The sequence below is a fragment of the Magallana gigas genome, chromosome 9, assembly GCF_963853765.1.
Source record: "Magallana gigas chromosome 9, xbMagGiga1.1, whole genome shotgun sequence".
NCBI lineage: Eukaryota > Metazoa > Mollusca > Bivalvia > Ostreida > Ostreidae > Magallana > Magallana gigas.
The window spans coordinates 12,803,449-12,826,936 of NC_088861.1; the positions used below are offsets into that span (position 1 = coordinate 12,803,449).

General features: G+C 34.2%; 2 protein-coding genes across 2 annotated transcripts in view; both read right to left on the reverse strand.

Moving 5' to 3' along the window:
- Positions 1 to 767: 767 nt before the first annotated feature.
- On the reverse strand, positions 768 to 14,357 carry LOC105327817 (uncharacterized). The gene is made up of 7 exons (XM_066071519.1): positions 14,283 to 14,357; positions 9,955 to 10,022; positions 5,873 to 6,620; positions 2,583 to 4,226; positions 1,950 to 2,024; positions 1,269 to 1,343; positions 768 to 985 (listed from the first exon to the last, which is right to left on the reverse strand). Exons 3-7 carry the CDS (start codon positions 6,579 to 6,581, stop codon positions 768 to 770), a joined length of 2,721 nt encoding a protein of 906 aa, XP_065927591.1. The 5' UTR covers positions 6,582 to 6,620; positions 9,955 to 10,022; positions 14,283 to 14,357.
- The window catches only part of LOC117692695 (histone-lysine N-methyltransferase set-1-like), a gene marked incomplete at its 5' end in the record, with an annotated part of 69,945 nt that continues 55,826 nt past the window's right edge, over positions 9,370 to 23,488 (reverse strand). The window contains 3 exons of the mRNA XM_066071520.1: positions 9,370 to 9,387; positions 9,955 to 10,022; positions 21,222 to 21,287. Of these exons, the coding sequence (XP_065927592.1) occupies positions 9,370 to 9,387; positions 9,955 to 10,022; positions 21,222 to 21,287 (152 nt within the window). The remainder of the gene's footprint in view (positions 9,388 to 9,954; positions 10,023 to 21,221; positions 21,288 to 23,488) is intronic.

Here is a 23,488-nt window from a genome sequence, read left to right on the forward strand (position 1 = left end):
GTTTCAGCTTTCCTGGCTGATTAGTTTCTGAGAAGAAGATTTTTAAAGATTTACTCTATATATTCCTATGTAAAACTTTGACCCCCCCCCCCATTGTTGCCCCATCCTACCCCTGGGGGTTATGATTTTCACAACTTTGAATCTACACTACCTGATGATGCTTCCATACAAGTTTCAGCTTTCCTGGTCTTATGGTTCGTGAGAAGGAGATTTTTGAAAATTTCTCCAAAATTTTCATAAATTCCTAATTATCTCCCTTTGCAAAAGGGCATGATCCTTAATTTTCACAACTTTGAATTCCCTTAAGCTAAGGATGCTTTGTGCCAAGTTTGGTTGAAATTGGCCCAGTGGTTCATGAGAAGATGTTGAAAATGTGAAGAAAAGTTTACAGACAGATGGACAGATAGACAGACGGACGACAGACCAAATGTGATCAGAATAGCTCACTTGAGAGCTTTCAGCTCAGGTGAGCTGATAAACCTTAAAATTCCTATTAATAACACTAAATGCAAATGCTTGACTTTGAAGTGAATAAGACAGAATGTGATTCTCTATGTGTCGATCATTTCTGATTCCTAAGCTATGGGTTGACAATAATGAGAACAACTTTTCCGAACGTCTAGCTATTGTTGTGCTATTGTATCTATTGAATTAAACTCTTCTATTCATTTTAAAATCCCTTCCTGACCTAAATTTAACCATTTTTTAGATCAAAACACAACTGATTACATGAGGAAATCCAGGGCAAAATCTTATGATGAAGGGTATTACTTACCCTCTAGCATTTTCAAAGTATTTTTTGCTGCAAGCCAGGCACTTGGAGTGAAATACTTTTTGGCAAAGTTTTGAACAATTCTGTTGAGAACTAGTTCCTTCTTTGGAATTAATTTCTTAACATCAATAGTGACCTCTTCTTCCTCAACTTGTTTGCTGAAATCCAGCAATTGAAAAGTGGAAGCATCCTCAGCCATTAAAGCAAAGAATTCTGTAAAAACAAAGTTATGATATAATATTATTATTACATTTCTAGTTCAACTATCCTACATATTTTAATTTTTAATAATAAATGTTTGAAAAAAAAACTTTTTGAAGGAGAGAATTTTAATTTAGTCTAAAAAAAAAACCACTTACACATCTAGAGATTACAAAAAGTTTTTATTCTACTTTAATTGGATCCAAACTTGTCCCAGATTCTTAACTATTAGGGTATAAAAAGAGTTAGTATCTTTGACTCTTTAAAATTCTTGAAAAAATTCAATTCAACAAACCTTCCACTGCATCAATGTCTATATTGATATCTTTGCCACCAGTGTCAATCTTGCTGTGATTCAAATCAACTTCATCTGTTAGATATAAAATATTACAAACCAAAATTTAAGGGGGATGGTCATGATTTTTGTGGAATTTTATTTTTCTATTATTATCCTTCACAGTGTTTTGTAATGCATTTTTGATGATTAACCAAAATATGAATATCAGCAGGAGAGTTATAAGCGAGATACACTGCTCACAATTCTTTGCCATATGTAAACAAAGCTCCTGCATAAATATGCATGGGTTCAATCTACTGGTAAAAGTTCATTTTCAAACAGATTTTTCTACCTGCTAATTTGTTTTGAACATAAATAGTTCATAGTGTTTGTCACATTCATTTTATGTCTAAAACTGGAGTTTTCTTTTCCACATTTAAAATGTAAACAGACACATGTCATAGCTGAGCTTTGTTTACAAAACAAAAAATAGTGAATTCTTTATTTCGCTTATAATTCAGCAACTGGCACTCAAATTTTGGTTGACTAAAAGAAATTAATACCTCACTCAAGAATTGTAGATTTCAAAATGAAAAAATGAATTTTGACCAAAATCGTGACCATGCCCCTTTATATTTTTGGCAAACATTAATTGGACAACATTAAAAAGCTACACAATATAACAACATAACAACAAACCTTCCACTGTCTCACTGTCTATGTTGATATCTTTGCCACCAGTGTCAATCTTGCTGTGATTCAAATCAACTTCATCTGTCAGATATAAATATTACAAACCAAAATTAATATTTTTGGGCAAGCATTGAAAACTTAAGGCCTAGTGTTTTCGTGAAATTAAGCTAGTTTTAAAATGCCAGTGTGTGAAATTAATGTTAAACTAATAAGACAAAATCTATAAAAAATATACCTGGCCTAGAGCAACGTGAATATTTGTAGACCAACTTGACTATAGAACAAATGCAGCATGACGTCTAGTTTATGTTTTCTTAACTCAATACCTCTTTAAATACATTGCAAGAAGAAGCAGAACGCAATTGCCATGCATTATTTAAAAGTTAAAAACAATTCAGAGCATGTCTTTTTTTGACAAATATTATACACAAGATTCTAGACCTAGGGGAAAACAAATATGCAAAAATCAGATAGTCATACACCATTCTAGTTTTTGCATTTGTGACACCAGATGGCAACTGGAACTCAGGGCCAAGATTAAGTACAAAAAAAAAAAGCACTTATTTCACTTGGATTTAATGTATCTAAAATTATAGATAAGAATATTATTATGTTTTAGAGCATGCAAGAAGCTGTTACCTTCATCTATGTCATCCAATTGGCCAAGAACTTTTCCAACATGGATAATCTCCCTAACTGCAGGAGGACACTGATAAATATTTTCATTGATCGTCTCTGAGTGTCCCATGTGTTTATAAAACAATTCACGGTCACGTGCTGCAACATCCAAAAGAGCATATTCAGTTGCAATATAATGCCTCATGCTAGTAGCATTCATTTTGCGCTCCAGTCCTGCTTCCTGGCACATTCTGTTGACACAGTCCCATCCAATGACATGACCCAAAGAATTCTTTGTATTTGGAAAAACAAACTCATTGTTGGGGTTAATACCTACTGATCTTCGCACTTCAACATCTGTAAGAATACTCAGTGCTTTCAAGCAGTCTGTTGGTATTATGACTGGGACTAGTTTAGCAATTTTTGAAGCATGAAGATAAGCTACTTTTGTATCACATAGCAACTTTTTTTCAATTTCGTCTTGAACAAAATGAGTTCTGCTTCTGTCTATCCATTTGTCATTCACAGCATCTTCAAATTCTGACATCATCATTCGACTTGGTTCTCCCCCTCTTCTTGCATTAAATAGAGTGAGTCTGGAAACAAGAGCATCTCTAAGTTTACAAAACCCTGCATTTTCAAGTAAGTTATATCCATCCCCTGTTAAATCTTGGATTGTTTTCTTGGTATAGTCTCTTAGTCGAATGATGTCTGATTTATCTGGGAGTTGGACGGGTGCCCTCAGTTCTGTAAGCCTTCTAGTAATTATGGATTCTTCAGCATTCTTAAAAAATGAGGACCAAGACTTATTCAAGACTAACATGTAGTTTCCTAGATCTTCGGCTTTTTTATTTTCTTTCCTTTTCAGGTAGTACACATGCATAGCATCACATACATCTTTAACTAGATATTTTAATGTCAGTTTAAGCCCATTCTTAATTTTGTTACTGTCTTTGTCTCTAGTCATGTTTCCAATAGCCAGTTTCAATTCTTCATAGAAATCGATGTTGAACATTTCACTGCAGCTTTCTACTACAATCTGCTTTCTATCTGCAACAATCCTTTTAAATTCTAAAAACAAATGAGCTAACCTTCTCAACTTTGAATTTAATGACAATCTTTTCTCAACTTTTTTGCAGCTGCCTTGCAGATTTTCATACAAAAAATAACCATAGTGCTTGATCCAGATATCATCGCGAATCAAGCTACCATACTCAGAATCTCTAAAACTTTCCAAAATTTCTTCTCTGTACTCTTTTGTAAACTCATTGTCTGGGACTAAGCTTCTAGTTGACAATGATACTGGTGCATTGGTAGATCCTTCAGCAGCAAGACATTTCTTTTTATGTTTAAAAATCATAGAAGCTTTGAAAAAGCCTTTACAAGTAGAACATATCTTCAAATTGGAACTTCCTTGGTTTCTTTCTCTGATTAAATTAATCTCATCTATTCTCTGAGATTTAAGGAATTCAGTGTTGGCTCTAAAGATGCCTTCTTTTTTCATCAAATCAAAAGCCCTATCCCTGAGATCCTTTGGCAGTGCTAGGGCCTGCTTCACTTGCTCTTCAGTTTTGTGTTTTGCTTTAATGTGATCTGTAAGCCTGCCTTTTAGTTGACCACAAAAGGGACATGGTCTTTTTGGTCTAGATTTCCTTTTACCTTTCTCTAAAAAATAAAAATATTATTTAAGCTGAGTTTAACATTAGTTTGATATTCAGGAAGGAAAAATACGAGCAACCATGACCAACACAATTAAACAGTTTTTGAAAATAGAGATGTCAACAAGTATTTGACTAATGAACTATCCTCAGTTGACACACCAATTTACTACCATACAGTCTAGTGTATAGCACACACCTGTGTGTATATATATAGCTCACCCCAAAAAGTTGGGTGTGAAATGCTAAAGTAACCCACTGTTTACTCACCCCAAAACAAGAAGAAATTTACAACAGAGATTTTTTAAAAATTCACTGATGTGTTTGCATTGATATTATTTTCCATGGTGTCAAACACTGATAGTATTTTCCATGGTGTAAGTTTTGTTTTTTAAATAAAGTGGCTAATATATCAAGTGTCAAAGTTCTCTTGATTTGGGCTTACTGTACATGTACTTATTCAATAAGGAGACAAATGTGATGTTTCTTTGAATGGAAAATATCATGTTTAGTTAGTAACTCAGGATTATAAATGATTTATAATTAAAACCTTAATTATATCAATATTAATTATATCTCAATGCATTCGAGGATTTTTTTAATCATTAATTTCTTTTTTTTTATATTTCAACTCATTGAACCAACTGCAACATTGCAACATGTGGACATGTTGGACTGAATGTATCAGTCCAACATGTCCACATGTTGCAATGTTGCAGTCAGTTCGACTTCTTAAAACAAAGTGTGCCTATGACAAGTTACAGATTTCCATTTGCAATAATCCTTTTAAATAGTAGTATCATGTATCTGCTTTACGATTTCTATGAATTAAATTGATGCTGTGTTACTATGTAAGAAAAAAATGTAAAATAAACACATTGAATTTTAATGTATTGAATGCTAATATCACTGTACTCAACAGTGATATTAGCATATTGTTCATTTATGATTTATGAAAAGCTGGACATTTTAACTTACTTCATAATAAACACCAATTTATTTTAAGTGCTCAGCCCTGGGGTTTTAATGGTCTCCAATTTAGCGTATTTTGATAAAAGTCTCAAAAAATAAATAATTTTTATAAAAAAAATTTGTTCAGAAATTGCATCAAGAATCCTTTACACCCTGTGACTTCCACTTTTTATGACATTACGTCATGAACAACATGGTGAATTTGACTCATTGTCAACCAGTTTACATGGCCAAAATATGTATCTATCTAATCACCAACACACAGGTCCCAAGTTCAATTCCTGCAGGGAATTTTGTTTTCATGAATACCAATTACTGATTTTGTAACCGGTTACCATCATTCCGACTGGTTAGAGATTGCCATCCTAATTTTTTTTTTAAACTGACCTTGAACTTGCACCATTGACCTTGGGTCAAGATCATGACACACTCTAAGATCAAAGATTAATGTTAAGTTAGAACTTTCTATGTTTTTCAATAAAAAAGAAGGCTGGGCAAGAATAATGCACTTTTCATTCCAGTGACAGACATGGATGGACAGAAGGACCTTGTGAGGGGTGTTTGTAAAGTTTAAGGACATTGAGAAACCTCAGTTAACATAATTTGCTTGCCAAAATATATTATTTCTGTTTCTATATTATACATCTTTAGATTTGAGTATATGCTTTAGAACACACTTACTTGTGGTGGTCACAAACTCCTGCAGATTTTCCAGTTTAGGTACGTCACAAGAATTTCCAAATTCAGGTACCGATGGGTCTGCTTTGTGTTCTGTAAAATCAGATCTCAATAAATTGACAAAAATTGGAAATAAGTCCACCTGCTCCTCTCTACATCCCACATTTCCTTTTAAATATCTAATCATATCTGAAAGACTATCAAAGTAAAAGAGTCCTGCAGTGCCACTAGGGTCAATAAGACCAGCATAGTTTCTAGAATGAGGATCAAATATGCAGTATTGCTGATTTTCTCTCCTGAGAATTGCTGTGCATGACCCAAACATTCTAAGAATAAAACTTTGATTTGGTGTTGCTTCTAGTGCTCTTTGAATCAAACCATCAATCTCAGTAGATAGAGCAAATTTTGCCTCATCCAGAACACCAACACTTGCTTCAATTTTTTCTTTTTCAATTTGGCAACAAATTTTTTCAGGAATCTCATCCATGTCAATTCTTGATTCTTTTCTTCCAAATGGCCAGTGATTTCTCTGGAGAATATTTAGGTGTAGTTTATCACCTTCAATAAGAATTTCATCAATGATATCGGAGTTCCAGTTGTCCACTGGTTTATGATTAGAAGCAACTATAGCCATCAGACAATTGCTTGTACACTGCGAGCCTGCAGCAGCATGTTTGAAGTACTTTTCAGATGATTGGTGAAAATGTCCCATAATAGCCAATGAACACAAGTTCTCTTCTTGCAATTCAATCTGTAAACAATAGTAAAATCAGTTGAAATTGACTACATGACACATTGTAGCATTATTAGAATGATTGTATTTTCCAGTAGTTTTTTTAACAGAAAAATAATATCCGCAGCCGTTGCTCACGATGAAATTCACATTATGATTTTATCATGACTCTGATATTACAAAAAATATATTAATTTTGTTGTGGGCGACGGATGCAGACACATTTTCCTCGTTAAAAAACTGAGAAAATGTGTCATTTTTTACTACATCACAGAAATATGACAAAAAGTTGGAGTTATTATTCATTTGTAAAACATTTATACCCCCGGCCCCTCCTTTGGAAATATCTGCAAATCTATCTCAACAGAAATTCACTGTTACAGTGGCATTGTTCTAAAATATTGTGTGCCTTAAAATGTAATGAATTTTTTTTTTAATTACTGTTTCTTTTTTCTAAAATTCTCTTACGTAAATAAATAAATATTTTTAAAGTTTTATTCTTTAATCCTCACAGGTAAATACTGCATGTAACACCATGTTACTACATCGCGTCGCGTAGTGTTGCACCACGTCTTTTCTTGTTTCGAGGGCTTAATAGAGAATAATAGATTAAAGGTACCGAAACTCACAGTGGCCAGTGTTTTTGTTGGGATACTTATGAGGTGTACTGTACATTTAAGCAATCAATGCTTATATTTATATTTATGTCTATTTCTATAAAATATATTTGTATTGTCACTGTAAGGCCATTATATATGCTCTGAGGAAGGGATATGAAACATATATGGAAAAGCCATATTAATTAACATGTTATTAAGTTCTCTTCCGTGTGCCAGAAACTTTGTAGAGAAAAATTATTTTTAATAAGGAGTGGTTGTAATTAAATGATTATTTTTCAAAAGTACATAAGAAATTGGTTATGAAGGATTGAACGTTTCATTTAATCTAACATTAAATAAAACAAGAGGCTTATGGGCAGCATCGCTCACATGAGCATCAATTAATAGCCATAACAGAAATAGCTTTATGTTTCATGTGACAATATTTATGTCAAACAGGTTCTCAAGTCCATTGAATGAGTCGCAAAGTATGACGGTTTACAACGTGTTTACTTTTGGCTGTTTTATAGACAATATTTAATTGCTTGTTGGAAAATTCATACAACTCGATTTTTACTTTAGAAGGTAACAAGAGGCCAATTGGCCTTAACTGTCACCTGAGTAGCATATAACCCATAAAAAACTTGTCGAGGAGTCTCATATTTGCATTTAATTAGGTTTCATTCGGAATACAAAAATTATAAATTTGTAATGACCACCACCTCCCTGTCTGAAATCTTACAAAAAGAACTATGAAACCTATAATGTTGGCGAAAAACTTAATAATTTGTAAACATTATATGCATTAACACCTATACATCCATATTGGCCCTGCCTTAGAGTCAAAACCCATACTCCAGGGGACATGAAATTTAAAATTTTAGTAGAGGACTACCTGGTGAACATAATTATGAAGTCAGTTTTTCATACAGATGTGTGAGAATAGAGAAGATTTTAAACATTATATGCATTAACACTATATTGCCCCCCCCCCCCCCTCCATGTCCTGAACCCCTGACCCAGGGGCCATGAATTTCACAAGTTTGGTAGAGGAGATAGTGGACATCATAACCATGTATTCAGTTTTTTGCCCACATGTATCGGAGTAAAGAAGAATATCTTTTAAGATTTAATACCTATTTACTTTATGGCCATATTGGCCCCACCCTAGAGCCCGAACCCCTGATACAGGGGTTATGAACCCCTGATACAGGGGTTATGAATTTCACAAGTTTGGTAGAGGGCTTCTTGGACATCATAATCATGTATTTAGTTTTTAACAAATATATATGGGAGTAGAGAAGAAGATTTTCTAAGATTTAATACATTTTCACTATAAGGCTATATTGGCCCAACCCCACAGCCTGAACCCCTGACCCAGGGGTCATGAAATCAACAATTTTGGTAAAGGAGATAGTGGACATCATAATCATGCATTTAGTCGTTAACAAATATATATGGGAGTAGAGAAGATTTTCTAAGATTCAATACAATTTTACTATATGGCCATATTGGCCCAACCTCAGAGCCAGAACCCATGACCCAGGGGCCATGCAACCAGTTTTTTCCTCACGTGTGTGGGAGTAGAGAGGATTTTTGAAAATTTGGCTTTTTTTTTGGGGGGGGGGGCATATTTGGCCCCACCTGTGGTGCCCAGGGGTGGTAGAACCATGAATATCACAATTTAGATTCCTCTTACCAAAGAGATGCCTCACATCAAAAATGGTAACAATTGAACTTGTAGTTTTTAAGAAGAAATTAAAAATGTAAAATTGTTAAGGGGTAACGCACAACGCACGACGACGGACAAAAACGGATAACAATAGGTCACCTGAGTTTATTCAGATGACCCAAATAGGAAATATTACGTATAGAAGACTTTGTTCCATGCTCACATTGAAAAATACTGTTGTTCTAATTTATCAACTGTTGTTTCAAAATTTGATCAGTATCAATAGATTGGCATACATGCGCATACAAGTAAGAGCAAATTTTGATAAGGAAAAACTGCATAATTTTTTTTGGTGACTTAATTATTGTACACCATTAATAATTTAAATAACATATGTAAATAGCCACGATAGTTGAAATGCACGTTTCATGTAGCATTTTGTACACTAAGCATTATGATGAGTGTCCCTGAAGAAAATTTCAATATTCTACTAATATTACATGCTGTCATAAACCTGGGGTATCACATGAAAAACATACTCACTGCTTCTAATATAATAGAACGTACCTCTCTTTTGAACATTGACAATGGGGTATTTACATAGATTGATATAAAGCCTCATAGGCAACATTTTTCAAATCTGAGCATAGAAATGAAAGATCAGACATAATTTCCCATATATATTTTATTAATTTTGAAAAATAATTGAAAATGAGTTTCCATAGAACAATTCAAAAAGGTATATATTTTCAATACGCTTTGTATACAATGAAACTTGTAGTAGCCAACAATGCCTTGCAACTCATTCACCTGATTGGTTTGTCAATAAAAGTAAACAGAAAGCCAATTTTGTATGCAAATTTATGCCGACGGCACAAAATCTAGTGGTCTCGACCTGTTAAACCCTAAGGTATTTATGAATTTTGAATAATTCAAGAAAATGTGCCGCATAAATATCTTAAGACAGAGTATAACACCTACAAAGACTGAAATCTTAATTACTAATATTGGGATTTTACACGCAACATGCATTTTATATGAACAATCTGTGAGATATATTCTATCTAATTTTAATACTTACTGACTCTATCTCTGGTTCCTTGAAGCCATTAATAGATGACTCATCTTCCTCAATCAGTTCCTCCTTACCTAAAATTAAAAAAAAAAAGCCCTTAGTGTAAATTGTAAGCCAAGTTAAATGCAAGAAGTTTAAAATCAAATACTGTAGGTATTTACATTTGCAAATATGCTAGCTTCCTTACATGAACCAAAGCAAAAGCGTTCAATTCTGTATGAACGTGTTCATGATGTCACAATGATATCTGCAGACGCTTATTACTTGACGGCCGCACTATTGTAAACGTAACAAGAGGCCCACAGGCCACATCACTCACCTGAGCAACAATAGGCGTGATAAAATCAGATTCATGGAGTCATAATGCAAAATATCTGGAATATGTGGTATAATACTGTACCTGCAACGTTATTCTTTACAATCCTATCCTATCGTATTGTGTATCAATCCTATCGTATTGTGCGTGTATACTGTTCTATCATGCGTTAATCCTATCCTATCATGCGCTAATCCTATCAGGATTATCGTTTTATTTTAACGGTTAATTGTTCCGTTTATCCTATCGTGTTAATCGTTTGGCAAGACGTACAGTTCTTTCAAAGTTACGATTCAACCAATGCGCCGTATACGGACATTTATCGAACAAAAAATGTAAATTCCTTATCCAGCATTTTATCTTGATACAAAAATTCTCAATTTATTTAGATCAAATTACGGTAATCAGTAGTACATATAATTCATATCTGTAAGCAGTGGAAGTGAAAAATGATTGTAAACTATCGATGTTCTTAGGAACAAGGTAACATATTTACCTGTATATCGAATATATTAAATCATACGCAGACTGTATACCTGTGTAAACATTAACTTGTATGTATAACATAATGTTTTGCATGCACCATTGTTTATAGGAACAAAAGTCATTATTATTTAACTAATATTTACTTTCAACAAAATTATTATTTCAATTGAACCTGCTATATTTTCCGTGTGATATTTGATCTCGGGATAAAATGTTCCCGGCGATCGGTTTGGGTGTGCAGTAATGAAAACAATGTCAACATATCGTACGCAGAATGTGTATATGTGTTAATAATTTATTTTTAATGCTTCATTTTTTATACAGAAATAAATGTATTTATTATAGATTTTATATTTATTTAGAGCAAGAGTTGTATTTCCATTGAGTCCGCTATTTTCCGTGTTATTTGCTCTTGGGCTGAAATGTTCGCGGCAATCGGCTGGGTTGTTCGGTATTGAAAACAATGTTAACAATACAAATAATTGATCATTTTAGCTCATAATATTTGTTAAGAAAATTTAATTGGCCATTTTAATATATTATATAAATGATGCAGCGATTACAACAACCGGTCATTTGTTGATAACAAGAAATGTCATCTATATCTTGAATTGCACGAGTTTTTCCTCAAATTCTGCCATTATCAGGTTAAACGTGAAGATTGTTTAAGGCTGTTATACGTTTATCATGAACATCGTTTATCCTTTCCTATCGTGTATCAATCCTATCATATCGTGCGTGTATACTGTTCTATTCTGCGTTAATCCTATCCTATCGTGCATGAATCCTATCCTATCATTTATCGTGTAAAAAATAACGTTGCGGTTGCTGTACATGTAGATCCTGTACAAAAAATCTGTCTCCCCCTGGATATTCTTATATTTGTAATCAAGTCCCTTTTCTAACGGGATGATTTTATAGTCGTGCCACATTCAGCATTGCAGTTCTCAAAAAGACCCTTGTTTACATACAGGATATAAACCTACATCAAACTCTGTCCAATAATTGTCAAGGGGCCAAAGTTCAAATGATTTTAAAGAATCAGCAATATATTAAAATGCTTGCATGTATGTTAAAGCATGTATAATAACATTTAAGTTTTTGTGAATAATTAAAAGGTTTTCCTTTGTACAACTGAATCTTCAATGTGGCTCCACCCTATTCCTAAATATTGTGATTTGAACAAATTTGAATCTACACTGAAGTTGCATTCACTAAAGTTACAGTTTTCTAGGCAAATGTTTTTTTAGAAAAAATTTTTCTCTATATACTCCTATGTAAAAATTCAACCTCCCAATGTGGCCCCACCCTACCCCTGGGGGTCATGATTTTCACAACTTTGAATCTACACTACCTGAGGATGCTTCCACAAAAGTATCAGCTTTCCTGGCCTAATGGTTTGTTAGAAGAAGATTTTTTGAAATTTCTCAATTTTCAATAAATTCTAATTATCTCCCTTTGCAAAAGGGCGTGATCCTTAATTTTCTTAACTTTTAATCTCCTTAGCCTAAGAATGCTTTGTGCCAAGATAAATTGAAATTAGCCCAGTGGTTGTTGAGTAGATTTTGAAAATGTGAAAAGTTTTCATACAGATGGACAACAGACAAAATGTGATCAGAATAGCTCACTTAAGCTTTCAGCTAAGGTGAGCAAAAACACTGTTATATTAATGATTCTGAACGTTGTGTCATTCTCAAATGTAAATGTAAGTAATTCGGTCTTCACTGATCAAATCCTGAGGATTTGATCATGTGAACAACCAAGTTCAAATCCCAGTGAATTTTTAAATTGCTGTTTATTTCTTAAAACAACCTAACTTATGCCTGAAAATGGCACTTAAAATTTCAATAATGATTTAATATGAAAGGATTACTAGATTTTTCTACCTCCACCAGCTTTTGTTATTTTTTTTAGGACTTTCTACCAGCTGAAATCAATTAAGCCCACAACCTCAGGCCTTGTAGTTAAGGCTTACAACTTGCATTTCTACTTAATTTTTGGATATTGTACCAAAGTTAAATGTTCTTTTGTTTAATATATGAACAAGTAAAAAGCTGTCAATGTGACAGCAAACCGGGTTTTCATTTATGTGAACTGTATCCATAATCCATGTCAACCCGTATCCAGTGAAATTGAGTACCCTATATGCAATATTTTGCCAAAAATGACTTAGTTCAAAAGCTGGGTTTTTTTTTTTATAAATTATTGGAAATCAAAATCCTAGCAATATGCACACCTCTGATATATGTACAATTGATCTGCAAAAGAACAATTTCCTATGTTGAGAACTGTAAGAGGAGTTATCCGTACAATGAGGGTACCCTATATGCAATATTTTGCCAAAAAATGACTAAGTTCAAAAGCTGGTATTTTTTTCATAAATTATTGGAAATCAAAATCCTAGCAATATGCACACCTCTGATATATGCACAATTGATCTGCAAAAGAACAACTTCCTATCGTGAGAACTGTAGGAGAGGTTATCTGTACAATGAGGGTACCCTTTTGGCAGCCGCCCACCCACCCGCCTGCACGCCATTTTAATAACCGAATTTTTCCGTTGGAAAACCTGGTTAAAAACCTCCTTCTTACAAAATTCATATAATTCTGCCCGTCAGAAACTCATTTGATAACTACGAAAGGTCAAAGTTCATGATTTCAAACTGTCATTTTGATGAAAGGTAAACAATCTAATGAAAAAAAGTATATTTTATATTTGATTAGCATGAAAGTAATTTATGTAATAAATGTTTGAAAACAATGTCTCAAGATTTGTCTACTATTACATTATATACAGATCTAACCTTAGCTGCAGGTCTGTACCTCCCGGTCGTAAGAAATTCAGATAGACAACCTACAGTAACACGCATATACATGTAGTAAAAACCTGCAATTTATGGCACACAAAAAACTGCGCTAGTTTTGGACTGAATAACCTTATTTCATAACACATTCTGTACAAATATTTGATTCCAAAAAATTCCTTGGACATTTTACTACAGACATTACTTCACTTGCTTCTGATATTTTGATAACTCCATTTCCAGCCCTGTAAAGTGAAGTGGTGCAGTTTGTATACATTATAAAAGGGCAACTCTTGAGCTGGACATAAATTTAACATACTACAATTTCCAAGGTCAACAGTGTGTTTAAAAAAAAGTTTGAGGCAGGTATAGGACAGATATCAACAGTAAATAGAATGAAGAATTAATTTAATGGTGCTAATTTTTGTACAAAAAGCGGTCTATCCAAACTTTTTCAGTCTGGGAGCTACAGACCTGCAGCTAATTCCAACCTAACACCAAAGCAGACCCAAACTAACCCGGAGTTTACTTTCAGGGTTGAGTGCTTGGGGTCTGGTCAGGGTCTGCTTTTTGAAAATTTGTGTCTGCTCATGGTTTATTATGGGTTTACTCTGAGGTCTGCTTTTGGGGTCAACTTTAGGCACTGAAGTGTGAAGCAGGTTCACCTTTTATCTTACTGCCTGTTTTATATCAAATCAAATACCAGCAAACATTCTGTAAATACTTACTAGAGTGACAAGTAAGATTGTGCAGTTTTAAAGATGATTCATGGCGATATGGTATGTCACATAAGTGGCATGAATATCCTGTAATATAAGAATAAACTTATATATATATATATACAGCCTACTGTGGATAACAGACGTTTTTGGAGTCCTGACTATTAAAGACTGCCTACATGCTAGAATTTGCTAATTTTGATTTAGATTTTGTCATTTTGGGATAACTAGTTCATACCTAGTGTCCAGAAATAATGTTTTCCCATATGTCTGTGTAAATGAACTATTCTTAAGTTTTTTTGTAATTACAATGTACAATACAAGAACACATATGGTGAGAACTAATCAAATTACGCCTTTGTGTATGCTGTTTAGCATAATAACAATCAACAAGAGGCCCATGGGCCACATTGCTCACCTGAGGAACAATAGGTATGATAAAATCAGCTTAGTGGAGTCATAATACAAACTATCTGGACAATGTACAATAATACATGTAGATCCTGTATAAATAAAATCCATTTTCCCCCTGGATATTCTTATGTTTATAATCATTAGTCCCTTTAACTGGATGATTTTATAGTCATATCATATGTTGAGTATTGCTGTTTTCAAAAAGATCCTTAACAATAGTTTATGTATGGGATATAAACCTACATCAAACTCTGAACCTTCTTGTGAGGCCAAAGAATTGTCCTGGGGGCAAAGTCTTACCAATTATAAAGAATCATCTGGCTGATTAGTTTCTGAGAAGAAGATTTTTAAAGATTTACTCTATATATTCCTTTGTTAAACTTCGACCCCCATTGTAGCCCCACCCTACCCCCAAGGGTCATGATTTTCACAACTTTGAATTTACACTACCTGAGGATGCTTTCACACAAGTTTCAGCTTTCCTGGCTGATTAGTTTTTGAGAAGAAGATTTTTAAAGATATACTCTATATATTCCTATGTTAAACTTCGACCCCCCATTGTGGCCCCACCCTACCCCCAAGGGTCATGATTTTCACAACTTTGAATCTACACTACCTGAGGATGCTTCCACACAAGTGTCAGCTTTCCTGGCTGATTAGTTTCTGAGTAGAAGATTTTTAAAGATTTACTCCATATATTCCTATGTTTAAATTTGACCCCCCATTGTGGCCCCACCCTATCCCCGGGGGTCATGATTTTCACAACTTTGAATCTTCACTACCAGAGCATGCTTTCACACAAGTTACAGCTTTCCTAGTCTTATGGTTCATGAGATGGTTTTTCAAAATGTCTCGAAATGTTTTTATAAATTCCTAATTATCTCCCTTTGCAAAAGGGCGTGGTCCTTAATTTACACTATTTTGAATCCCATTAGGCTAAGGATGCTTTGTGCCAAGTTTGGTTGAAATTGGCCCAGTGGTTCTTGAGAAGATGTTGAAAATGTGAAAAGTTTACAGACAGACGGACTCACAGACAGACAGACGGATGACAGACAAAATGTGATCAGAATAGCTCACTTGAGCTTTCAGCTCAGGTGAGCTAAAAATCATGATGACACCCACAAGAGGGTTCTTCAAAAAAATTGTTTAACTAGACATTATTGAGATGGTGACCATCTCAAATGGAAAATAGGATAAAATTAATTCAAAGGATTTTGCTTTGGCATTGACCTGTGACTTAGAAAAGTTCAGGTTGGTATAGGACTTAAACATATATATCTTTTTTTGTGGTCTGATATGACCTTGGATCTTGACCTATGACCTTGACATTCAAAGCAATGGAATTTTTGAAAGAAGAAGATATATGTCTACATTTTTTTCCATGTAAAAATTCAGCTCCCTGTTGTGACCCACCCTTCCCTTGGGATCATGATTTGAATAAAATCTGAATCAACACTACCTGAGTATACTTCCATACATTTCATCAGGTTTCCGAAGAAAATTATAAAGAATTTTCTTTTGTTTCCGAAGTAAGTATTTCAACTTGCATTATGACCCACCCTACCCCAAGGTTTCATAATTTAAACAATTTGAATATACAGTACAGGCAACGCGGATCCTGTATTGGCCCGCGTTACCGTCACGGTATTTTTATCGCTCCCGCGATACACCATCACGGTTTTTGATCGCGGTATGGATTGCGACCGTGATGACACCCCGACGGTGTGATTTACCGTTATTCCTGCTGCTGCTTGTTGTTGTTACTTTACCTCTGCTGTACATTACAGGCAATGCGGGTCGCGTAAATCCACGTCAAATATGCGACTTCAGATTTAAGCATAACAGCTGTATTGTAAATAAACTGTGGTTCATTTCATTATAAAATTAATAAATTATATTTATGAAATAGAATTTCATATCATGAAATTGGAAACTACATTCGAATTACAACATAACATGATTATTACACTGTTAAATTTTGTGATGTGTAAATAAGAACACACATCTTTGTATTTGATGTGCTTATTTCAGTTATTATTTCTATTAGTTGTTAATCCTGTATTTAGAACAATCTTAAAATTAAATATTTTCATTAAATGAACTTGTTTCAATGCAGAGCAATTTCATCTTCTCATCTTATAAGTTGACACGCATAGCGCCGTAAACTGTCACTACATGTGTATGTTTTAAATTGAGAAAATGAACAAATGTCGGGAATCAACTAACAAATCTATTTTTCAATTCAATAATAAAATTATCATTCATATATAAAGTTGGTGCTGCGTTAAAGCATATTGAATCATAACGTGTTATGTCAGTATGCGTTCTTGTGAATACATATAAAGTTTAAGTCACGATCATTTTCTCTGCATACATGTAGTGATTAACAAACTCAGGGTAGAAAACGACATGCCCTTGAGGGTTTTCACACCTATTCATGACAAAAGAAAAAGTCTTAATCACGTACGGCTTTGTCTAATCGCACAACACCTTACAGAAGAGGAGAGATAGAGAGAGAGAAGGGGGGGTCTAGGCGTAATTTAACGTACACTTATGTGAAATATACTAATATCCAATACTAAATATTCATAAAATTAGTATTCATAAAAGAATATGGTACACTGTGATTGAATTCATCATGCAGTTTCAGATTTGAGTCCACGTGCTGCAACTGTCAATCAAATCAGCCCGCTAGCTCTACCACGTGTTCCTTCCATGATAAAATTTCGTTCTATTAGTTTTATTTTTAATAAAGAAAATAAGAAGTATGTCTAACAGTTAAGTTTTTACAATGTTCGTGATGCTTGATATACTGTGTTTAGAAAGTTTAATTCGTTGTGTTTTTCTCTCTCTCTCTCGTTTATTTTATAATGGAGGTTTTTTGCGGGAAGGAACATCTTAAACATGTTTAGCTGTTAAAGAACGCAGTAAAATGAATCAATTATTTAATATAACTATTAGTAAAATTGTTTGATATACATGTACAATTCTTCTTGGTCAATCGTTACACAGATTTTCTACCTGCCTCATTCCTGTGTATTCTGTGCGTTCAAGCGTTATGGAAACGGGTTTACATATGTGTAGTAGCTTTATATACAATAAAATTATATGCTAACATAATTGATATCAATACATTTACTGAAATGTTTAAATGTTTTTTTATTGGAGCAAAACTTTCAAAACATGTTCTTAATTCGTTTGAAATGTTTAAGAGCATAAAAATACGGTTTAACAACATTTCGTTCTCAAAATAAATTATCTAGTTATTCTGTTTAGTGCAAGAGAGAGAGAGAGAGAGAGAGAGAGACAGAGAGAGAGAGAGAGAGAGAGAGAGGGGAGTGAGTGAGCGAACGCTAATCTCTGTCACGGCGGGTAGCTGGTACGTACACCATCACGACAACATGACAAGGGATACCTATAATATCTTTCGATTACATAATTTCATGCCACTCTTGGTTATCTCTAAGGCTCCTTACTCTCTATATGTTATAATTCAGTTCAGAGAGATACACGTTAATTCGATTTTTCGCATTACGATGGTGCGTATTCGATACGATTTGAAGCTGGAGATAGTTAGAATGCATTGGAGCGGTACTTCAGTCTGTAGCTGGGATTCGTCGAGGACTTATCTCCATGAGACACACTGAATATTCAAGTCTTGAAGAACACACGGCTTCGCACTTGAAGATTGTCGCCGCAAACGTAACGCACTAGAAAGTGGGAATCCTCGCGCAATGACAAATGTCGAGCCTAACTTAAAGTTACTGTAAACAAAAAATCACTTAAACGTGAATTCACAAAAACTGTTCTTTACACGTAGAAGACCTTGTAAGAAATGAACCGAACGTGCTAAAAATACCGGGTTGCTAATTATAGGGAGTCCTGATTTTGAATCACTTGCTCATCATTAGTTGACACGCATGGACTTCAACAACAAACAATACAAATGTAGGCGGACCAATTAATTGTTAAGAAAACACAATCCCACTGCGTACACATATATAATTTTATTGGCAATTAAAATCATTTCATGATTATTTTTTTTTTAACGACCTTCTTAAAATATGATAATGGAATCGAAAATATTTTATTTGCAATTGCTGCACAAGTATCAAATTATATACTTTAATTATTTATTTAATAGCTATGAAATAAATAAAAAAATAGTAAAAAAGACTCTTAGTATTTCGATTATAATCTCTGTCAAAATCTGGTTAAATATTGTCATTAAATATAAATTAACATGCAATTTATTTGTCATTTGGGGAGATTATAACTCCCGTTTGTATACGATACTTTTCCATTGATAATTTTACCGTGGCGGGGACAGGTATATGATGAGTTTACCGTGATGGGAACGCGGTATACCTGTCTCACCTGGCCGATCACCTCGATGTGTTTATACCGTGACGGGGCGGGATCCGCGTTGCCTGTACTGTTCACTACCTAAAATCAGCTTTTCTGGTCAAATGGTTTTTAAACAAGAGGCCCAGGGGCCACATCGCTCACCTGAGCCTTAACTCTGATCAAATTAGCATTACAGTATCAAAATCAAAATATCTTTACAACTAAGTACAGTAGATCTTGCTAAAAAAAAAAAATGAAAATCTGCCAATTTTTATCCACATCTTTTTTGGTAAATATCAAGCCCCTTTTGTTGTACCTCTAAGAAAATTTTTCTCTAATCCTATACCCCCCCCCCCATTTTGTGGTCCCACTTTTCTCTAAGGAATCATGGTTTCATCCAACTTAAATCTGCACATTCACACAAAATACTGAGTTTTGGACTGAAAACTTTCCAAGAATATTCTTAAAGATATCCTCTATATATTCCAATGTAAAAATTCATACCCCATTGTGGCCTCATCGTACCCCGGGACTATGATTTAAAGAAACTTGAATCTATACGATCTGGGGATGCTTCTACTCAAATTTGGGCTTTCCTGGCCTAATAGTTTTCGGAAGAAGATTTTTAAAGATTTTCTCTCTATAAAAAAATTATCCCCCATTGTGGCCCCGCCCTACCCCCAGGGACCATGATTTGAACAAACTTGAATCTAAACTATCTAAGGATGCTTACACGCCAATTTGAGCTTTCCTGGCCTAATAGTTTAAAAACAATTTTTTTTAAAGATTTTCTCTATATATTCCTGTATCAAAATTCATACCCCAATTGTGGCCCCACCCTACCCCCAGGGACCATGATTTGAACAAACTTGAATCTACACTATCTGAGGATGCTTCCAGTCAAATATGAGCTTTTCTAGACTAATATTTTTTGAGAAAAAGATTTTTAAAGATTTTCTCCATATATTCCTATGTAAAAATCCATCCCCCATTGTGGCCCCGCCATACCCCCAGGGGCTATGATTTGAACAAACTTGAATCTACACTACCTGAGGATGCTTTCATCTTAATTTGAGCTTTTCTGGCCAAATAGTTTTTGAGAAGAGGATTTTTAAAGATTTTCTCAATATATTCCTATGTAAAATGACCCCCCTATTATGGCCCCCCCTACCCCCGGGGACCATGATTTCTACACAACCTGAGGGTGCTTCCATTTTAATTTGAGCTTTTTTGGCCAAATAGTTTTTGAGAAGAAGATTTTTAAAGATTTTCTCAATATATTCCTATGTAAAACTTGATCCTCCCATTTGTGGCCCCACCCTACCCACGGGGACCATGATTTGAACAAACTTGAATCTACACAACCTGAGGATGCCTCCACACTAGTTTAAGCTTTTCTGGCCAAATAGTTTTTGAGAAGAAGATTTTTTAAAAATACCAACAAATTTTCAATAATTCTCAATTATCTCCCCTTTAAAGAGGGCACGGCCCTTCATTTGAACAAACTTGAATCCCCTTCACCCAGTGATGCTTTGTGGCAAATTTGGTTGAAATCTGCCCAGTGGTTCTGGAGAAGAAGAAGAAAATGTGAAAAGTTTACAACGACAACGCCGCCAACACCAATGCTAACGCCGACGACAGACAACGGACAAATTTTGATCAGAAAAGCTCACTTGAGCTTTCAGCTCAGGTGAGCTTAAAAAGATTGTTGAAAAATTCAGAACAAAATTCTGAATGAAAGGTAATTTAGTAATAACCTTTCATTCAAAGTTCAAAAAGTGTGTGACCCCTTTATTACAAAAAAAAAATAGAAATTAGAACCCTCTTCGCCCAAGGATGTTTTTGGCTAAAACTGGTTGAAATTGGCCCAATCGTTCAGACGGACAGATGGAGAAAACCAAATAAAGGGTGATCAAAAAAACCTCAAGTGTAGAGCCAAAATATAATAAAATAATAAAGGACTTTGCAGGGAAAAAAAATGGCAAAATGATATATCTCAGTTCAAATAGTCTCCCTTTTTTAAGCGAAATTATTTATATATATATATATATATATATATATATATATATATATATATATATATATATATATATATATCATTTCAATGTAGATTGTTTTCTATAGCACAACTCATTTAATAAGATTTTTCAATCATGCAAAAGTGACATCTTGGAATTTCATTGTTACCTGTAGTCTTTTGAACAGGTTTACTGTCTAGGGCATCTTCCAAATCCACTTCAATCTTTGACTCCACTTAAAATAAATCAGTAGAATTTAGTATTATTAATTTGCTATTGTAGTTTTTACGCAAAAAAAATCTCAAAGCGGCCTCCTTATATTGGAAAAATTAGTAAAAAAAACTGATGAATTTTTAATTAATTCTAAAATTATAATTATTCTAAAGACTTAAGGTGGTATGGGACACTTCCATGTTGTGATGTATTGTTTATCAAAATAAAAAATAAAACCAAGAGCAATTATAAAGGTAGTTTTTTTTTCCAAATTTGTCACCTAACAGCGTAGCGCAGTGGGTTAGAGGGTTTACTACAAATCTGCAAGTACATGTAATGAGTTCAAATCCCACTGGGGGTTTACACTTTTTACTTCTCCAAATATTGTTAAAAACTATTTTTTGGTGAAATATTGAAAAACTTGAAAATTCTGATCCAGTGAAAGCATTTTAATTGTAATGTACTTTAATCCACATTAATATCGACAGATGTCCCATACCACATAAATGCCCTGTCACCCTAAGCTGGCGATTAACTGAGCTCTTGCTCAGAGTGCCCATGACGTGCTAGGTGTTTTCACTTTCAGTTCACAGACACTGTATGCTCAATGCACTGACTGTGTGCACAAGACATTCTTGTGATGCAGTGACATCCCAATGACTCCCGAGAGATACATGCAAACGCACTTGGTTTGTCATTGCGTTGATACTGCAATTATGTGCCTTACTAGGGCCTGCTTTTGAAGCTTTAGTGGTGCTGCTGGTGACCAAACTGTGCTGCCAATTTTTTTTACTGTGTGTAAAGAGACAATGAATGAGTGTTGACAACCCAGCACCATCTGCCCGCATGAGCACGTTGTTGAAAAAGTAAGTTCAGTACTTGAAATTTATTCATTAAATGGCAGCTTTAACACGTTTGTTACTTGATAAAAACTAAAAGAATGTGATCTGCCCTAAAATGGGTTTAAGACAGATCCCATGACAATACTGGTATGTATAGATCTATCACATCGCGCAAAATGCCCCCATTAATTATTTTTCTAAACATGTAGGCCTATGAAAAAATCTTTTTAAACTTATCTAAACAATGTCAAATTTGGAAAAATATTGTTGTTCCCATAAGAATGCTTTGTGCCAAGTTTGGTTGAAATTGGCTGAGCGGTTTTAGAGAAGAAGTTCAAATTGTAAAAAGTTTACAGACAGACGGATGGACAACGGACAAAATGTGATCAAAATAGCTCACTTGAGCTTTCAGCTCAGGTGAGATGGCTCTACAGACCCTGAAACGTGCTTCTACACCAGTTGCACGGTTTGGTTCATTACGCTTTTTGAATGGTACGGTTCGCTTTGTGAACAGTACGGTTCGCTTTGTGAACAGTACGGTTCGCTTTGTGAACGGTACGGTACGCTTCTTGCACGGTACGCTTTGCTAAAAATAACTGCACGCTTTGTGAACGGTTTGTGCACTTTATTAATGAGGTAGGCGTGGCCTAAACGCTTTGATTTTTCTCGATAGAATTTCGTTTAGTTTTTGCCCGATCTACTTCAGCAAGGTGGTAATTATGACATATGATAATAATTTTTTTTGTTTATTTATATGATATTTTACAAATGTATTTCGATCTATTTAAAATCAGAACTTTCATCCGTTCCCCTGTTTTTGATACATTTTGTGAAACGTGTACTCAGTGACAACCGGGAAGCAGGGGTAATTTTTATTTTGATTATATATATAGTCTGTTATTATTAGTATTTAATTTTAGATAATTGTAATCCTTAAGAAAGATTAAAAGAACTGTTTGACTTTAATCCGATATATTTTTGTTAATTCAGCGAGCTGTCGATAATTTTACAAAGCATCTTAAGTTTTTATTTCTATACATGTACTTGAATTGAAGTCATTAAATATTTCTAATCCATATAAAATTTGCTATAAAAATTGCCCCGACTTTATACCGATATTTCTTAAGTTTCCTTCATCTTTGTCTTGATTCTCGGCTAGTTGTTATTTTTATAAGCATCTTTCTTTATTCATAATTCGTATGATCATTCTTTATTGCGTACTACTGTAGTACTATTGCTGATCAAATTCCCCTAGTGAATAGACGATGTAAAATTACACGCAGTTAATGATAAGATAAACAATGAATTTCCGATAAGACATCTTGAAATCAACAGTTAAATAGTTTTTGACGCAAATTTTTATTCATTTAAATATTGATTC